We start from the raw sequence: 19391 nt of genomic DNA on the forward strand, positions 1-19391 counted from the left end.
TAATGCTCTAAATGCTCTTATTGACAAAATTATGGTTTGAACGGCTTCACTCCAATTTAGCGCAAAATTTAATTCAGCTCTTTATTTTTTCCCTTATTTGTCCCTCACTTTATAGTCTTGTGACGTACACTGGATAATTACAGGTCTCAATTGCTTCCTATGGAGATAAAAATGAAGTTTTTAGTGATTGCAGTTAATATCTAATAATATTGATCAATTTTGAAATCAATTGTTTTGAAAAATTGAAACGTATTTCTGATCATCGCAGCTTTTTGCTCTTTTTGTCGACCTGTTAACCAGTCGCATTGAAAATAAATCCCATATCTTTTCTGTTGAATTATAGGTTTATTTTGTTTTGTTCAGGTTTTTTCTTGAATGTTGCTATAAAATTCGAGAGATTTTCGACTATAAACAGAAATCAAAAATTTGGCCAGCCCCCTTTTATAATACAAATCTTACACGATCCTGAACTCTTAGTAGAATCTTTCAAATTTTTGTTTTAATTACTCAGGATCTCAGAAAGGTTTTTTAAAAAACCGATTTATCTTTCATTAGACGATTGACATTAATTAGATCAGAATCTTGCAAGATTATCGCAAAACTTGGCAGAGTCAACAAATAAATGTTTTAGCAAAAATTAATAAATTTAAAAACTTTTGTTATTACTTACTTACACTTACTAAACCAATTCGAATATTAATTATGATTCACATCTTTTCATTATTGCTCTAACGCTTTCATAAGCATTTATCAATACCCAATCTTGGCTTAATGCTTTTGTGCTGCCAATTTACGAAAGAATTATATAAATTTACGCCATATTAAATTCTGTCTAATTATCAACCTTTCGTAGCTCAATCAACTGAAGTTGAGATCAATATATCCTACATTTGTTCTCACTATGTGCTTTTTGGTTCATAGGACATCTATTTTTGTACCTAAATCTTTTTTGTGTTTCTTTGTTTTGTAATTGAATTTAGGTAACGTATTTTATTACTCCAAACTACGGAAAAATATAACTAGTAACAATTGCAAAATAAAAATATGTGAAAAATAAACTCGAAATGTGAGCTGAAAACAATGCAGTCTGGCTAAATTTTCCAGAAAGTCAATTCCCGGGAACATGCCTGTCATTTCTCAAATAAGCTGGAAAACTGACGAGTCAGCTCTTCAAAAATCCAACAGATTCTGGGGTTTAGAATTCAATACGCTTCTCAACTCATTGCAAACTGGCATGTAAACAATAATACGTATTTACCTCCCAAGATACAGAGGACATCAGACAAGATTTCTGCGAGACAAATTTTATGGTCCGAAAGGCGTCATCTCTCAAAAATAGGATGCGTTTCCCGCAAAAATATCTTTTCCAAAAGATCCTGTGTCAACTTTATAACCAACATTAATCGTTCTATATTCCAATAGCTGAACATAATAACAAAATGCAATCTGGTGTTCAAAATGAAGTCAGCTACAAGTTTAATTTGATTAGCCTATGTCTCTCCCGCGCTGTATGTCTCTTGATAATGTCTCCGACTAAGCTGATTGGAGCAGAATATATATCCCCTGTCATGTCATGGATTATTGATGCTGCTTGGTGAAGTTGCAGTCACATTTGGATCTGGAGTTGTTGATGTTTCATTCGGAAGGCAATTGTTCATGTTCAGTTTCTCACAAACATCCTTGTACTCCCCATTGGTGACGTAAACATCGGGGCAGACATAAGGGTCTAATTACAAAATAAGTTAAGAACAAAACACTTTAATTTCCTCGAGCAAGAGGTAACAAGCTAATTTTGATCTAACGTACTGAATTGCTATTTTGATGTAATTACTGGATTCTAAACTATACAGGCTCTATACTATGCCAATGACTTTAAACAAAAACCCCTTCATTCTTATAGTTGGCAAAATATGTACCCTCGATTTACTGTCATCTATAAAAGCATGTCACCTTTAGATTGCAAAAACTGCAATATGGCACCAAAAAGCTGCGTAAAATGAGGCGTGCAATTGAAGAAATTTAAGCCAGAATGAATTATCGTTTTCTCTATTTACTCAAAAAAGATGGATAAGCTGTATTGCCCTTTTGATGTTTGCCACGCTGTCGAGTTTCGAGATTTTAAAATTTTAAAAACGAAACACAAAAACAACTCAGATTGAAAAAGATCGAATACACAGCGTGAACACAAACGTTACAGAAAAAGTACCAGGCTCAAGGAATATCCAGCGAATGAATTGGTTCCTCAAAGAAATGGAGCGTGATCTTCTGACAAAACAAAACCAAAAAACTATCATTCGAGTTTTAGATATAATGCAATCAGATGGAAAGAAACTATCTGATTGATCTTCAAACAAGCAGAATATTATTGTATAACGGAAATCTTTAAAAATTGTATTTCAAGATAATACTTTTCACCTAGATAAGGCCTCCTGTGCAAAAAGATCATCAGTATGTTCTTTAAAGAAAAGGATATGGATACAGTGTTTAGGATTTATGGACAATTTCGACGCAACGACGAAAACAAACTGTTGGAAAAATTGATTAAAAAAGTCGCAAGTATAACACAGAGGTCTTGAGAATTCGTCCACGAAAACAAAACAAACTGTCCACTAAATGTTTGAAAAGCCAAATTCGTGATCTGTTATTAAAGAACCCATTTGAACGCAGAATTTCGAGTTTTTTCATGTTTCAGGGGCTTTTTAAAATACGTGTTAACGTAGATTTCTGTTAACATAGTGTAATTAATTGACTGAATTTTATTTGAATCATACAATTTTTTAGGTGAGTTCTGACTGAATACTATAAAGGACTACGAGTGAAGTAAACTATTTAAAACATGCTTTAGAACTCATAAAATCAGCGCTTTTTGCTCGAAAAACCAACATTAAAATCAATGTCTTCTTTTGACTTATAGAAACTGTTTTTTCTCAGTAACCAAAATCACTGTGCCTGCACCTAAATGTGAATCCAGAAAACGATCAGCATGTTAATTTTAAAAACCAGCTTCTGCGCGCAAATATAATTTTATACCCATAAACGTGCTTCACCAGGCGTTTCTTCTACCCAAAGTTTTCCCTTCGCTGATCTTCTGAGAAACCCAACAATTGATCAAATAGTTGGGAAAATATTTTTTCAAGAAGCTAACATCGTGAGTGACAAGTAAAAACGTAGTGTTAAAGGAAATACAAAACTGCGTTTTGTCAAACACTAACACTCGACTTCACGCCATCAATTCTGATATACATTTGTTTTGGAAAAGATCCATATCACTTCTGGTTGCTTTTGTGTTGATGAGAATGTAGCGATTTGAAATACTCTGCGTTAGGCTCTAACATACAACCTACACACCACCAGCAACCCAAGTAAATTGGTGGGAAATGTCCTGGAAAGAATCGGGATTTGAGTTTCGAATTGGCGTTTCCGCTCGGCCGAAATCGGTAAGAATCTTAAATCATTTATACCTGCTAAGCAATCTTCACACCATAAAGCATCTCGTGAAGCAATTCACAAAATTCAAAAGATTTCTGGGGCTCAACTTTAAATCGAAAAAGACCTGAAATATAATTCCTAATTGGAATAGATCGATTCTCGAAACCTTGAAAAGACAAATGACCCTCATGTAAAATAGGTTCGAGACATGTATATCCTTAATACTTATAAGTTCTTTGTACTATTCGTTTTGATCGAGCGAAGTTTTCATTTATTAACCAAGTCAAGATTTCCTGTCGATTAAATATCATTATCTCAGAAGCCCTCGATGATGCTCATCGCGCTATAGGACAAGTAAAATTTCTAATTCAACCAATTAGACGCCACCTTGCATGCATTGAAGACAAGGAAGAAGCAGCTTCACAACCCTTTAACATGAAGTTTGATTTGATTTATTCTGTCACATACCAACTTTGCATAAGTAAACAAAATATAAGAAGTTTTTGCCCGTCCAAGCACACGATGGTAAAAAAAACTAAAAGCCCTGGTGAGCATTATAAACAATTCTCTCAAAATCGTCAATTTGGTCATACTGGTGTATCTTTTATCACTAATAGGTAACGAAGCTGTGACTCCAGAGACGATTCTAACAGACGGGAAATGAAAAGACGCTAGAGGAGCGATATCAAGGTTGAGAAAGGAATGATCAATGATCAGTTATTCGCGAGATACAAATTGCAATTTTTCTTTATTATCAGCAAATTGTGCTGCAACATATCCGTCTCCGAGAGGCCAAAATTCTGACCAAAACGGCGCCGGTACTGCTCAAAGTATATCAGAGGAGATATACCAGCCATATAAAGATTTTACAAAAAAACAAAAGGTCGCCAAGCGAGCGTGTTTGCCTACCATCAAAAGGTCTTCAAGCAAGCGAGTTTGCTTACCATGAAAAGGGAAATCTTGCCAGTGGAATTTCCTTAAACATTTGGAACATCGCTCGCAAAATACGAGTTTGCCTACCAAAAAATCCGGCTTGACCGCGATCCGAATCTCTCCGCAAACAGTGCTTGCAATTTCCGAATTACACAGTGCGTTCTCGAAATCCACGCTGAGATGAGATAACTTCGGCTTCAAGAACTAGCAACCGCACAAACAATCCGAAATATTATAATAATTTTAGAACACCTTCGACTCATTTTATTTTGAAAATCCGGTAAAAGCAGACGCCAGCTAGGTGACATAGAAAACACCCAACCTCTATCTGCTCTACCATTTTCCGTCGCAGAACAAGAAAAAGCAAGGCAAACCCCAGAGAAAAAAATCATTGGCCATTAATTTCGGCAGAAGCTATGTGTTGTTGAGAATGGACATCAGGCGATGCGAAAACGAGTATTAGCCTGTTAACTAAATCGCGTAACAATAATTTGCGTTACCTAAATGTGAAATAAATTGTTAGCTCACAATGAATACTGCAGACAGCTCTCGCCGTTCTTTTGTAAATGGAATTAGAATTGTTGACTTTCGTTTTCCGCCAATGTTGCGCTTAAGAAACTCCGCTATGGGGCTTTTATAGAATATCGATTTGCTTTTCTGATTGTTGTCAGCACTTCTTGTATTACAAATTTACGGCATTTAAAAACGTTTAATCAACTCTCGTGATATCTCATGTTATCGCCTAATCGATGTTACGTTTCACTTCTCGCGAACAAAGATTGTAGCGATTAGTTCAGCAATGTTAATAGAGTTTGTTACTTTTATGTAGAGAGATTTTTCTTGCTTTTTTTTGTCGGACCAGCATTCAACTGCCTTTTTTACGAGTGCTTGATTTTTGTTTAATAAATTTCTCGCTTCACGCTTAATTGGCAGCAGTTTATAATTACAAGCTAAAAAGAAAGTGAGAGCTATTCGTCCGACATTAGTCAGCTATGTTATTAAAACTTCGGCTCATCGCCTTGGATAAGTTCTCGGTTTCGATAACAACTTTGTGGTCATTTTACTGAATTAAAGTTAAGGTTTGAGCAATGAGCAGAAAAGAAACATTAAAATAAAAGGTAATAGCTTGCCTATCGTATTCGTGTCTTGAGGGCGACCGACTTTCTTTTCGGTGCCAATGTGAACGATCTTGTCTCCCTTGGAAGCTGCAAGTGCCCATATGAATGCAGTGAAGGTGAAGATTGTAGAGATTCCTGCAAATACGAGTGGCACTAAGATCACAATCCTCGTCACTATCCTCCGCCTTGCTTCCTCCCGCTCCCTATTAAATAAGCATCTATATTGATAAAGATATTGATAAAGATATCTTGTGATCTTGTAAGATAAGCGTCTTTTGCAAGAATCTTGCAAGATCTTTTAAGATAAAGCAAAGAAGTTCGTCTAGGGTTTACATCGTCAATGTTTTGGAAACGCAAACAGTGCTTTTTGATGTCTTCAGTGTGCATAATTTTGGTTAGTTATTCTAGCGCCCATAATTAGCTTAGACGTTCAAATTGATTGATATATTGAACCCTGTTATATGTTTTGTGTACCTTAGGTTCATTTGTTGGGTGCAAAAAGATGTTTAAAAAGTGTATGGTGCAGACTTTAGCTCGCCTGTGATAAAGTTTCTATAGCTCGTCGGTGGGGCTGAAGGTGGCTCGTTTATTTGGCAGAACGTGGCTCGCCTATTTTCCAGAATTGGTGCGTCTATGGTGCTGACTTTGGCTCGACCGTAAGTACCTGGTGCTTTAATGTTGCGCGACCTTAAGTACGTGCTCTTTTATGCTGCTGGTTAAACAAGTATCCTCGACCGTGTATTTTTTGAACGCACCCTACCCCCTGTGTGCGTTCAAAAATGGTCTGCGTCATAAACGAGGACAAACGAAAACCTCGACCTGGGAACATACAGGTATAAAACCTGAAGATTGAGCCTGAGAAAATTATAGTTTTGTGTGAACAGAACTTTGATGCTATGATGTTGTTGAGGGATCAATTTTTGCACGCGGTAAATTCATACATTATTTCAAAGAATCTTTCAATCATTTCATGCGTAAGAAATATGAGTTCCGGTTATTCCTGTCATTTTGCTCAATGTTTTGATCGGAGCTCTCAACCGGGGTCTGTAGTTAATATGCTATGCTGTTTGATGTTGAAGAAGCATTACCTTTTGGCTGCCCAATCTGTCGAGATGAACATCGCGTCTATTCAAGTGTCCTCAAAACTGTCAAAACTGATGAAAAGGAAGTTGAACTTTGCCTATTTGCTTTCTAGTTCTGGTGTACCCCTTAAAATTATTAAAATTGTGTAAAAGTGATGAAACAGTCATCGATTCGTCAAGTTAGTGTCAAAAATGTGCCCCAAAACTGACCAATTTTTGTTTGTCCAGGATGTCAAACTTAATCGTGAGCGAATTTTCATCAGTTTTCACGGGTTATCAATTTTGGTCACTCAGCCAAAGCTGTTGTACAGTTATAAGCAAAACTTGCCAACAAATGATAGCTGATTTTAACAGCAAGTTGACTTTTTCTCAATTGGATTGATTGTAATGGACTATTTTATTCCTGTTTATAGAGTTAGTATTGTAAAGATCGTACAAAAGAGACCTAAAAAGCAACTTTAGATTGCGAACGTTAAAGTTAATCCAAAAGTGTCAGAAGTGCGGGAAGCCTAAAGTCATAGTTGACAGGTACTCTAAAGTAAAAAAAATCCATCCATACGCATCCATTCAAATCAGATATGTTTACCAAAGATAGATTTTTCAAAAAGAAATCTGACCTGTTCAAAAAGAAGCCGTTTTTGATATAAAAGAGCTGAAAGATTTTTTGGTAACTTTCTTTTGCTTCTTAGATACAATGAATTTGACCTTCCAAAACGAAGTACAGCTAGTCAATTAAAACATTTGGGCCAGATATGCCTTGAAGTCACCATAAAATTAACCACTAATTTATTTACTCTTCTTTTTTGAAATTAAAAACCTGAAAATTTGGAAATAAGGGAAATTCTTGATAGTTTAATATTTTATGAATATGGTTCACATTGGAAGACATACAGGCTCGCATTTTTTTTCAAATATTTCCAAATCCACTTTACGGTTTTGTACTGACAAACAATGTTAAGCAATCTTTATTGGAAGTAATTGGAGAGCTGATTTTGAAAAAAAATATATATAAATATCTGGATCTATTTGGCCCTCCCGTGTTTTTATACCTCCCAATTATAATTTATATGTGGCTCTATTGCAAATTGCCATGTACAAGATAGCACAGGTACCTATATATTTGTCAAAAAAGTAGGCATATAATTTTCCTACAATGTCTAACTACGTGTTTAAAATTTTTAGTTTTCTGAAAGGAGCATTTCTTGTGTTTGACTACTGCTTCCATTTTATTTAATATTATAGTGACAATGTTTCTCCAGTTCTACAGCAACGTAGAGCTTGTGACACTGGAAAAAACAATTTCAGTAAACTAATTTTTATAAGAAGTACTTATAAGCTCCATATTTTCTTATGTTTTTTTATTGTGTTAAGAAAAACTATAATCACTCTCTTTTTTCTAAATTAGTCCTACTTTTCCATAGGACTTACCTACTTTCCTACTTTCCTACTTTCCTACTTTTCTATAGCAGACAGAAAACGATAGAACTCAGAAAGTTTTTGAACTTGGATATGCACAAGCAAAATAAGATGTTTTATGAAGTAATCGCCTGGGCCCAAAAAATCTCTTTTAAAGTTCCTATGTTTAATATCCTTGCATGCATACCACATCTTTATCATTATAGCAATTAAATTGTTTTGGACGCTTTTTCTTTTAATTTTGACGCGCAAAAGTTGATCGCATTATCAAGTTGGTTTTTTTTAAAACCTGTGATTGATAACAACAAATTCATGTGATCAGAGCAATTAAATATTTTACAAACAATGGAACTAAATTGAAAGCAAAAAATATCACTAACTAAAAAAATACAGAAGTTGAACAAGTCTTTTTCTGTCATGCAAAAATCATAAATTCAGAAATTTTATGTTTCTCTTAATTATGAGGAAACGTTTGTTACAATTTGTTTTCTATCCTTAACGCAACAAACAAATTTTTTCCTCAACAAACATTTCCCCAACAAAAAAAAACGATTGAATAATTTAGTTGACCAATTATATTATTTCAGTACAATTTAGAGCAAAAAGAAAAGGCAAAAAAATCAATAGAATTGTTTTTGTTCTCATTTCTTGTCGTCTTTTGGCCCCATTTAGGCAATTATTATCTCCATAGCTTCAACTTATTGAAACTGCAACTTGTTGTAAGGTTATCATTGTTTTAGACGCTGAACACAAATTGCAGGAATGGAGCTTTGAAGCAAATTTTATTGTTTTTTATTTCATGGAATGCAGGAAAACAAGTATTGCTATAGAAGAATGTGTTTTTTTTTCAGGTTTTATTTTTTTTATTTTTTTATGGATTTTCTGGTTAAGAAATATTAGAAAATAACTTTTTCTCCGGATAAAAACTTTAGCTCACTTGTTTTTATTGTTTTGCAAGTGAAATCTGTATCTTTCGTAAGAGAAGAATGGCCTGCTGATTGTTTGTTTTACCATGAGCACCAGATAATTCCAAAAACGTTTTCGGGTAATTGATACTGTTTCCTTCGAGAAAGTGGAAATTTGTTTGATATGATGTGAATTTCACTATTTGAGGAAAACACCAAACAAATTATGCTCAAAATTTTACAAAAAGCACGTCAGCTCCAAATATTTGATCCTTATTTATGAGATCCAAAACTCGAGGAGGGAAAGTATTCTATTGTTTTCTGGTTTGGGCCTTCAATTGAAAAATTAAATTTATGGGGGTAAACGCTTAGAATTACTATTATGGTGATAGCTCAGCTTTATTGTTGTATGTTTCTTACCTCTCGACAAAGATTTCGTAACTCCGCAGATATATATCTGAACAATTTGAACAAACATGAGTTTTAAGTTTTCATTTTTAACATTGGTTTTTATATATAAGTCGCTAACTTCACCGCTTAATTCTGATGCTCTTTTTAATAATATTGTGCTTCTGATAATTTTTTTGAGAGTTCGGATTAGAGTTTTTTCACATTTACCAGACAATTGAAAATAATCTCAGGTAATCTATATCTCAAGAAAAACAAGCCTCAGGTAATTATATCTCAAGTAAGTTATGCTACAGAGATATAGTTAAAATTTTATACTGAAGCAGGTTTTTCTTTGAGAATTCTTAATTCAGTGGTATGCTGCATTACCATGCAGAAGTATACCCAATTTGTCACGGGCAGATATGCCCGATGCGTGTATCTCGTGTTCGTTTTTACTATGTTAATATATTGAAAATAGAACAATATTGCTGAAAATAGCTACTTTAGCAGCAACCGGCAAAATGGAAGGGAACATATTATCCCGTGTTCGCAAAAGAGTCCTAATTTTAGCCGCGAAATACAAGTACAAACTTAATAACCTATTTTTCGCGCGAGTTGTATCACGCATCCGCTCCATTTATGCATTGATTTTTCGCACGCAATGTAGCTCAATTTTGCATATAATCCGCAATTGAGCCTAAGTTAATTACTACTTACTTAATTAAACCTAACTTATTACCATTAGTAGTACTTTATTACAACTTTATTACTACTTATAGTACTTTCCAACTACTTATTACTACTTATTAGTACTATTTATTACTACTTATTAAACTCGGCCAATCCCACATTGATATACAAAGCCTTTGATGTGCGAGGGATTTTTCGGAAAAAATCGGTTTTTGTGGTTGCATGTATTAAAAGCAATTTAAAACTTTGAAAGCTTTAATTAAATCTTCATTAAAGTGCTTATTGCATGCTCAAAATGCGCAAATAATAGATACCTAAATTGAGCGGAAACGTGCTACAAGATTTGTTACCTACTTTTCGCACCGAATGTTTTTTTATGTCGTAAAATTGGTGGAACCCCTTTTGCGAAAAGTAAGATACAAAGGATGTCTCCTAATTTCGTTCATTGTATGCATCTAATTTTCTGGCCAATTTTACTAAGGCGGAATTTTTGGGGTATACCTCTGCATCGTAATGTGCTTTCCCAGCCAAAATTCTTTTTTACCCAGACATCTTTTAAATTTTACGTCTCAATAAACTGTTTTGGTTTTCTACTTTTCGACACGTTTAACAGAAAAAAATCGGAAGTTCAGGAAATAATGAAAGTTTGGAAGGCTATTTTTTGTTTTTTTTATTGATAAAATCAATTGTTAATTTGTTAAACGGTTTCTCAAAGTCAATTTTATGATGTCTAGTATCTGCAGTCATCTAAACAACGTAATTTACGACACTATATCTCATTTGAAAATCATGCATTTGAAACAAATTAAATTGAAATAACTAAAGTAAATCTAAAAATAAAATTAATTCAATTTCGCAGCACAGTGCATGTATTAAAGCAATGAGTTCATAACTGTTAATTATGCCAAGATGGCAGACTGGGGTCAAAAAAGTAAGTCAAACGGTATTCTACCAATAAGCTATTACTCAAACATTGCGACGATCTCTGTTATTGGCAACCCTTTCGTTTCGGGCAAGTTGATCTTCAGATAAACGATGAAAAAGGTCATTAAAGCCACAAACAGCAAAAACACCCAACCACAGAACACGCTAAGCAGTGGTGCGAAACCAAATTGAACTGTGAAATTTGCAAGCCAGTTCACAATACATGCAATAGATGCTGCCGTTGAAACGGTTCCGACTGTGAACAGTTCCGGGGTCAACATCCAGGGTATGCAGGAGGGTCCAATAGCGAAGAAAATGAGGAAGAGGAAAAGGAGGGCTACTGAGAGGTAATTAGCCCACTGGGGGAGATTTGGGATGCCATGACAGGTGTATTCTGGGCTGGTTGCCAAGTTACTGAGAAGAAATGATACAAGGAAGCTGCAGGATGCCATGCCAATGAGACCTGTAAACAAAGAAAACAATTGGTAAATAATATTATATCACTCTTAATTACTTCATCTATCTGTCATAACAGACCCTCCGTTTTGTGGAGCAATATTTTTGACGTAAAGTTGTAATTTTTAAAAGATTTTCTATTCACATGCAAGGTTTTAAACTATAATTTAAAGGGATTTGATGTCAGGCGGGTGGCTATACATTGTTTCAAGTTTTACGTTTTATCTGCTACAGTGCTGGAGTTGTAGGGAGGTGGGGGGGGGGGGGGGGGTGTGACTGACCTGTGAGATGTGCGACTTTCCTTCCTATTCTGTCAACAAGAGGGATTGCGAAGAATGTGAAGAACATACTGACTGACCACATGGCCACCACCATGTAGTTCTTCAGGTCAGGATTGCGCTCGACCTAGAACAACAAAACCAACAGTTGCACCACATTTCCATAGAGAAGTTGGCAAATAGGTCTCTCGCAATAAGTATAGAAAGATAATTCTGATACAATTATTTATAGTTCGGATCTCTTCTGCATTACACCCACCCCATCTTAATTTTATGAACCCCAATGTTGATAGTCTCACAATGATTACCTTTTATGTCTCCCAAAGTAAACAATGTTTTGTATGTTAGACAAAAACAAACCAGCATTCACTTTTTGAAATAGTTGCAATAATTCTGAAAAAATTCATCAATTTTGAAGAGTGGTGACTTCCCTTTATGACAATTTGACTATCTTTAATTTTTCTCTAGTTATAAGTTATCCTTATAATACTTAGTTCATTGCTGAAATGGTTCTAATTTAAATCAACAGTCCTTTAATTGAGTGTACCGTCCCCATCTTGTTCGTTAATTTCATCAATTGCTTTCTTCTTTTTCCCCGTCATTTAGGCAGTTTGTTCAGCTCCCCTTTTATTGGGTGAGTTGAGAAGAATCAATTAATAAATAAAGTCGTCTCTCATTGGGTGGAATAATAGTTCAGCTCCAATATTGAAGCAATCATTCCGCAAGACTGTCTTTAGTTGATATTTAAAGTTTGTTTTGTCAGCGCTTCAGGATATTCTCGAAATTTTGACCCTTCGAGGATGTGATCATCAATGATTTTATTCGTTATTTGTGAGATGAGTCAAAATGATTTTTTTTAATCAAAATTTTTTTCCATTTCACGCCCTTATTTTTTGTGGCGATCGTGTACAAAAAGCCTTTAATTGTCTTTTGAATGATATCCTGGAAAATTGAACTTTCACGATGTTCGATTCTTAACCCACGGGCGATTTTTCTGTGAACAATTTCGACAGACAACTATTTTTGCATAGTATGTTTTTTTTTTACAATTTGAACTGTATTTTATTTTACTCGTTATAAATGATTATTTTCAATTATGTATTTGTTTTAGTTCAACTTAACACTGTATCTTAGTTATTATTTTTTGCGGGGGGGGGGGGGGGGTTGTAACAGAATAGATCTCGTAACCGTATGACCTTCTGTTTATGTTTCAAAGCAAAATTTTTTAAAAAAAAAGTGACGTAAAAAATGTAAAAATGTTCTCTGATAAAATGAATACTGGTCTTATCATTGCTCTACAAGCGTTGAGCTTTAATGTTAGAAATGTTGCACTATGAGTTGGGTTCATTTATTTTAAAATCAAAAACTGTTCTTTTATCCATGGGAAAGTAGCATATAAGGATGATACCTGTTCTCTAAGCGCACTCTTGAATATGGAAGACGAGAAAGTGCAGAGAGAGTTGACACCAGACAGTTGCTGTGACAGATTCATAGCACACGCCAGCAACAGAGGCTTCCGTAGTGACCTATACAACAAACAAATAAACAAATAACGACTGATGCTTTGATAATGAGTTTGGCAATTTCATTTTTATACATGAGAGCGGAAAAAACAGCCACCGTTGGTTCAATAATTTTAAGATTGAACAAGTAATTCATTGCAATTTTTGAGCATATGTGAGTGTTCAACCTAATCGGTTCTTTTCAATTTACATACAAAAAATGCCAAAGGTACCATATCATTAAATATTGCTGGTTTTTATTTTTCAAAATTAAGAATAAAACATTGAAAAAATCAAGCAAATTCAGATAACTGCATCAGAAAAAACCCAAAATACCTCCCTTGTCAATTTTTGACAAAATGCAAAATTCAATAAGATGGTTTTAGAATTTGACTTCCGCCATAGTGACGACAATTTGTTTCCTAACAAGACTTGAAATCAACTCAACAAGGACTCACTTGATTGTGAAGAAATCAATGACTGATCTTTTGGGTTCCGACTTCAGTTTCTTCTCCTCCATCAAGATCTCGTCAACCTCGGCGTCAATGTCACAATCTGCCCTTCTCAGCCTTTTCAACTCTCTTCTGCACAAATCTGAGTTACCCTGCATTATCAACACAAATCGAGGACTTTCAGGGCAAAACGGAAGCAAGAATGACTGCAAACATCCGACTAAGATCAAAACATTGAACAATTGAGGCCACTGTTTCTCGGTTCCGAGTAGGATCTCGCATCCGAGAAGAGTGGCAAGGGCAGTTCCGAATACGACACCCAGTTGGAATGTGATTCCGATTCCGCCTCTGATCTGCTTCGGGGCTATTTCGGATAAGTACATTGGGCAGACTACACATGTCGCTCCATCTTTGAAACCTGAAATATTTAGTCATCGGGTTGAAAATTGGTCCAAAATGTGCATGTTGGTATTTGTTGTTAATTGACCAAAAGTGTTACAGAGCCGAATGATTTTCAAAACACTCAGTTTTGTAAGTTTTGTCATTTTTAAAAACTGGAATGCAAGGATAACCTACAACTAGTTCCTCATAGAAAAAAGAGATCGTATATATTAAATGCTGTTGAACGTGTTGACCAAGACCTTGAGTGAAAATATCAAGATGAATTACCAAAAAAAACAATAACAGTTGCTAATAGAAACAGAAATTTTGTTCGTTTAGTAAAAAATAATCAAAATTCCCAACTTTTCGATGCACGAAGAGATTAAGCGTACAGAATAATACTACTATGGTTAAAAAATAAATAAAATCGAGCTTTATTTTTCCAAATTAATCTGATTGAACGAACCATCATCAGGATCTTAAACAAACTTGAACAGTTTTGAATTTTCTATAAGGAAACAAACTTCGTTTCCTTATAGAAAAATTTGTAAAAGCTTGTAAAAACCGAACCGCAGACTATTAAACTTGCTAATACTATAAGCAGTAGTGCAAATCTATTTGTTCAGAAAGGCTCATGAAAACAAAAATCTTGTTCACGGGGAAAACCGGAAACATCTGCAAAAACTAACCATTGAGGACTCGACCCAACGTGAACATCTCGTATGAGTTGAAATGAACACAACATGATTGAAGAAGTCCCGCAAGTATGAGCAGGATATTCAGGTACAGAATAGAAGTGCGTCTGCCGATGCTGTTTGCAATCCAGGATCCAAAAAGACATCCGAAAGGGGCTCCGAGACAGTAGATGGACACTGTAGCTGACCAGTAGAAGCTGAGAGCTGTGGCGCTGAAGGGTTTTCCGTACCTCGTCTCGTGAGATTTATTGAAAAATGCTTCGATTTTGTCCTGAAATATTTACAAATTTTTGTCTCAGAGAACCGAAATTCGATAAATCGTCCATGAAACGTCTCGTGCATTATATACGGTGTCCAAAAGAGGCATTTCCTGCTTTTGGAGATAGGGGGGGGGGGGGGGGGGGTTCGAACCCCAGACCTTCCGCATGCAAAGCACACCTTGATGAGAAACGTTCTTAAACATGGTAAATGTTGCCAAGATCTTGCCATATTACTGGGAGAGAAAACGGTATGACATTTACAAGCTTGCGAGATCTTTGCATAGGTATCAAATAAAAATATCTTGGCGAGATTATCACGAAAGATTACCTATTGCATGGCAACAGATATAAAGATCGATCTGAAAATAAAAGCACCATAAACAAAATTTAGCACGAAATCATAAGATTAAACAAGAATAATCAATAATAAAGTTGACTAAAATCAACGGGACCGTAACTAAAAAGCGTGCTTGAGTTTTAGTTGTTTACTTATGTTTCTTGTCCAAAATTTTGAAGAAAAGGCTAAATATTCGGCCAGAAACGTGGTCATGGCAATGTGACAGTTTGTTAAACATTTTAAATTGTTTTTAACAAATTATTTAAGGTTTTCACAAGAAATCAAGAGCAAACAGAAACCCTTTTCAAAATAATTTGTTAACTTGAAGAGGACATCTATACCTTATGATAAGGAACTTTTTCGACAATGGCCTAAAACTTAAATCTGACAAGCGTCACTGCAAGTGATCTAAGCCATTCCCACATTTTCCCTAATTATTTCCATCAATTCGCAATTTTGTTTTGTGTCGTGTAACATTATACAAATTCGATGTATTTTACGTAAACTAACTAAATCGCTGGGTTAAATTTTTAATTATAACGAATCAACAGAATTGGTCGTATAATTAATTCTGGGATGAATTACATTAGTTTTTCAAAAACAAACTGGGATAAATTTTTAATTTTTCTGCAAACAAACAGGAAAATAAATAAAATTATAACTGGCGCTAATGCAACATTATACTGCAGAACTAAGAAATTTTAAGCCGTAACTGTTGTAAAATTAGAGCATTATATGGCACGTCCTTTCTTTGAGCTTTAAGTTTGTTTAAATGATTTTTGACACGTTATTAACTTCAAACATTGGGTCCCTCTAAGTCTGAATTGTGAACATTGTGATTATTTTTATCGCTGTTGTCATTTTACGAGCTGCTTATAATAGTTCTTTCGCCACATTGTGCGTCTTTAGTTTGGGCTTTAAATAAGCATCAATAATTCTGAATTACTATATTAATCGTCAGGAATCGCGTCGCTCCGAAGTTCCAATTGTAATCAATTTTTATCTCTGTTGTCATTTTTATCTTTCCTTCAAATTTGTTCAGTAAATTTACACGGATGATAACGTAAATAGGGATGTTAGGGTCAGCAAAGATTGTTCAAACCTGAATGAACTTGAAAACAAACATTATTACCGTACAGGCGATATTTGTTCACACACTTATCTTACCATGGGGGCGTTGAGGACGCCATTATTGTATCCCATAGGCATCGAACAGCCTATGACGGCGCTGAAGGCGGACAGGAACAGGACTGGCGTCAGATACCCACTGCTGGCCTCCCCTTTTCTGGGCTCTGTTTTCAGCCTGAGCAGACCTTGCTTCTCTACAGAGCTGCTTTTGCCCAGTAGAAATTGGCCTTCATCATTGCTTTGTACAGAAAACGACAGATCTTTCAGCGGCATTTTGGCTAATTTTTTTTCTTTAAAATATTTATTCAAAATTTTGCAAACTGAGAACTTAGACTGCGCGGAGTTGTTACAAATTTTGGAGTGAGCTGTTAACTTGATGTCGCCAATGTTTATATACCGAGCAAATAATGGCTTATATAATGTGTTATTTACCCGACCAAAGTCTGTTTACTACATTTCAGTTCAATATTCATGGCTGCATTAATGGTCAAATAAACAGAATTGAATCAGAAACAAACCAGACACAATGACTAGTTGGCCTTCGAAGTTGCCCGGCCATTTACCGAAACAAATCTGCCAGAATTCATCGGTTCTCTTTTCTGATTGGCTAATTATGTTTGCTAGTCTGTAGTCTTTTTGGGGGTGTTTGCTTCCAAAATAGAAGTGATCAGCTGATAAAAATGATTGATATGTTACTCCACATGTAGTATATGGCAGTGATAACTTGGCTTTGATGTTATATATAACTTGTGTTGGTTCTGGGAGGAAGCAGATATCAGAGTAAATATGGATCTAAGATAACGTTCAAGCATCATTTCTTACGTAATATGAAGTTGCCCACGCATTTTCTCTTTTTGCATTTAATTATTCTGCAATTAATCACGTGATAGAGACCAGAATGCGGGTAACGCTGCAAACGTACACCCCCAAACCTTAAGCTGTGGTTGGCTTCTCAACTATCATTTGACCAAAAGTCCCCTAATTGTCGCCAAAAAAGGATAAAATCAACGAACTTCGGTTCCCCCAAGAGTAATAGAGCAACGATGTTTGGACTATCAACCCGAACTTTGATCTGTCCTTCAAAATTTTATGATCAAATTTTGTTTAAAGTTCGCCCAGGTTGAGGAGGCAGCCCAAAATGACCTCTGATCAGATCCTCCTAGAGCGACCAATTTTCTTCTGCAATCTGTCAAATCAAAACATCACTACTTGCGAAGAAAGCTGTTTTTGGCATTCAGAATTTCAAAACTATACTGACGGAAGTCATAGTAACGAAAAACTACCGAAGAATAGAGAACGATATAATCGGACTTGAGAAATTAGATCTTTTCCGTTATTGGTACCAATTTACGTTACGTACCCCTCGGTTACATTATGTGTGCCATTTAATAACATATTTTTATTTTGACGTGCGTTTGGCACTCACTAAACTGAAGTCGCAAAAACAGACATTAAAAATCTAAAATTAGAAACTCAAAATCAGTTGAGATTTTGTCATGATGTGCATTAGAACATTCATTGAAGATTGGAATTATAGTGTTCCCACCTTAAATAATATATTAAGGGTAGAATTTTACACCAGCACTTAAGCCACACAGAGCGGAGATAAGAAGAAAAATGTTTGCAATATTTTGTACGAAGTACTCAAAAAAATTTTCGATTTGTTTGAGAAACTCCTTACTCAAATGTTTGCTTTGAATTCCTGACAATTCAAACTTTGGATTTTCAATTTTTCCCCTCCAAAAAAATTTGAATCATTGGGGGGCAAAAAAGAAAGAACGCTATGGATAACGCTATTTTTGCGAACATAATTGAGAATGGTTTACAATGGAATTTGCGTTTTCAAGTGTTAATGCAGCACTTTTCATGTGATAATGCTGAGTTTTCATAAGTTCAAGCTAAATTATTTTTTCAGCTTGAGCCTTTTTAAATCTTTATTTAACCTAAAGTAAAAAACATTTTTAACGAGTAATTAAATCTTACATTTTAACGAGTAATTGTTTTGCGAGTTTTTAAACGAGTAAAAAAACGTGCATCTTAACGAGTAAATTTTTTAAAACATTTTTTAACGAGTAAATTAATCGTATAAGTCAATTTTTTCTAAAAGAACTTTAAAAGGATGTCAAAAGATGAAACAGGCATAAATGAAACAGAACTATTCCAGACGAAACAGAACTGCAGGATTAAAAGACTAATTGCTAATTTGAACGTACTTTAACTCAACGTGTGAGCAAAATGGGCACTATTAATTCAATTGATTTAATTCCATTTTGAGAACAAAAGGACAAAGCCTTGGTTCCGATTTTAATGCAAAGAATCTAATATATACATAATTGGCTCTTATGTTTGCATAAATTATAACTGCACCGTTTTTACAGCGTACGTTTTTATTAAACAGTTTGCGTCTCTTTTTGGTAATATTTTTTGTACACATTTTGATTCTATTTATTCGCAAAATAATTTTTTGATTTGCGCCGCTTTGAAATTGAGCCAAACTATATTTTTTGGAAAAAAGATTTTATTCAGAATTCCCTTTTTGATTAGATTATCTGTTTCTGTAAATAACGCCATCAAAAAAACTGAGCGTATGAAAAATTTCTGAGGAATCTCTATCTTCTGATCAATGTTTGTGAAAAAAGAATTTATAAAGGAAAAAGTTTCAATTCCGAATTTATTTTGCTTCCTTGGTTTGAATTGGTCTAGTATTGATTGTAAAATTGAACAAAAACTTCAAATTAACTCATAATTAAAAGCTTACCTAGAAAACCAGCGTATAAATGTAGAACCACAAGATTTTTGAACTGAATGTTTGTCCACTAATTAAAGTTTTTTTTTTGTAGACAAACACTCAATTCCAACTTTCTGTGTTTCTAAATTTTTACCTTGTTTTTACAGGTAGATATTTTATTATCGAAATAATTAAGCTTTTTTCCAATTTTAAAAAAATCGATACCAGATCAAATTAAACAAAAAAAAAGAAAAACTTTTTTTGGAAGAATCATTGAAATCTTTTCC

The 19391-nt window shown here is 34.7% G+C and overlaps 2 protein-coding genes across 5 annotated transcripts; both read right to left on the reverse strand.

Moving 5' to 3' along the window:
- Nucleotides 1-975: 975 nt before the first annotated feature.
- On the reverse strand, nt 976-7034 carry LOC142341095 (uncharacterized). 4 transcript variants are annotated; one of them, XM_075391962.1, is made up of 4 exons: nt 6833-7034; nt 6569-6605; nt 5493-5683; nt 976-1726 (listed from the first exon to the last, which is right to left on the reverse strand). In XM_075391962.1, the coding sequence occupies exons 2-4, from the start codon at nt 6598-6600 to the stop codon at nt 1572-1574; spliced, it is 378 nt and encodes a 125-aa protein (XP_075248077.1). In that variant the 5' UTR covers nt 6601-6605; nt 6833-7034; the 3' UTR covers nt 976-1571. The 4 variants fall into 4 exon arrangements, with proteins under 4 accessions (XP_075248077.1, XP_075248076.1, XP_075248073.1 ...); XM_075391961.1 differs by having other exon boundaries at nt 6569-6618; XM_075391958.1 differs by having other exon boundaries at nt 6569-6625.
- A 3719-nt stretch (nt 7035-10753) lies between these two features.
- LOC142341096 (solute carrier family 2, facilitated glucose transporter member 1-like) lies at nt 10754-16875 on the reverse strand. The gene is made up of 6 exons (XM_075391963.1): nt 16416-16875; nt 14646-14922; nt 13582-13993; nt 13030-13147; nt 11625-11748; nt 10754-11350 (listed from the first exon to the last, which is right to left on the reverse strand). The coding sequence occupies exons 1-6, from the start codon at nt 16647-16649 to the stop codon at nt 10926-10928; spliced, it is 1590 nt and encodes a 529-aa protein (XP_075248078.1). The 5' UTR covers nt 16650-16875; the 3' UTR covers nt 10754-10925.
- Between the last annotated feature and the right edge of the window lie 2516 nt (nt 16876-19391).

This window comes from Convolutriloba macropyga, chromosome 6 (genome assembly GCF_964194025.1).
Source record: "Convolutriloba macropyga chromosome 6, txConMacr16.3, whole genome shotgun sequence".
NCBI lineage: Eukaryota > Metazoa > Xenacoelomorpha > Acoela > Convolutidae > Convolutriloba > Convolutriloba macropyga.

Coding starts and splice junctions, on each gene's coding strand:
- LOC142341095 (XM_075391962.1), bottom strand. CDS start 6,600: ATGTTCATCTCGACAGATTGGGCAGCCAAAAG. Junction 5,684..6,568: donor ACAGATTGGGCAGCCAAAAG/GTAATGCTTCTT, acceptor CTTATTTAATAG/GGAGCGGGAGGAAGCAAGGC. Junction 1,727..5,492: donor TCAAGACACGAATACGATAG/GCAAGCTATTAC, acceptor TTTTGTAATTAG/ACCCTTATGTCTGCCCCGAT.
- LOC142341096 (XM_075391963.1), bottom strand. CDS start 16,649: ATGCCGCTGAAAGATCTGTCGTTTTCTGTACAAAGCAATGATGAAGGC. Junction 13,994..14,645: donor GTTGGGTCGAGTCCTCAATG/GTTAGTTTTTGC, acceptor TAAATATTTCAG/GTTTCAAAGATGGAGCGACA. Junction 13,148..13,581: donor ATTGATTTCTTCACAATCAA/GTGAGTCCTTGT, acceptor TTTGTTGTATAG/GTCACTACGGAAGCCTCTGT.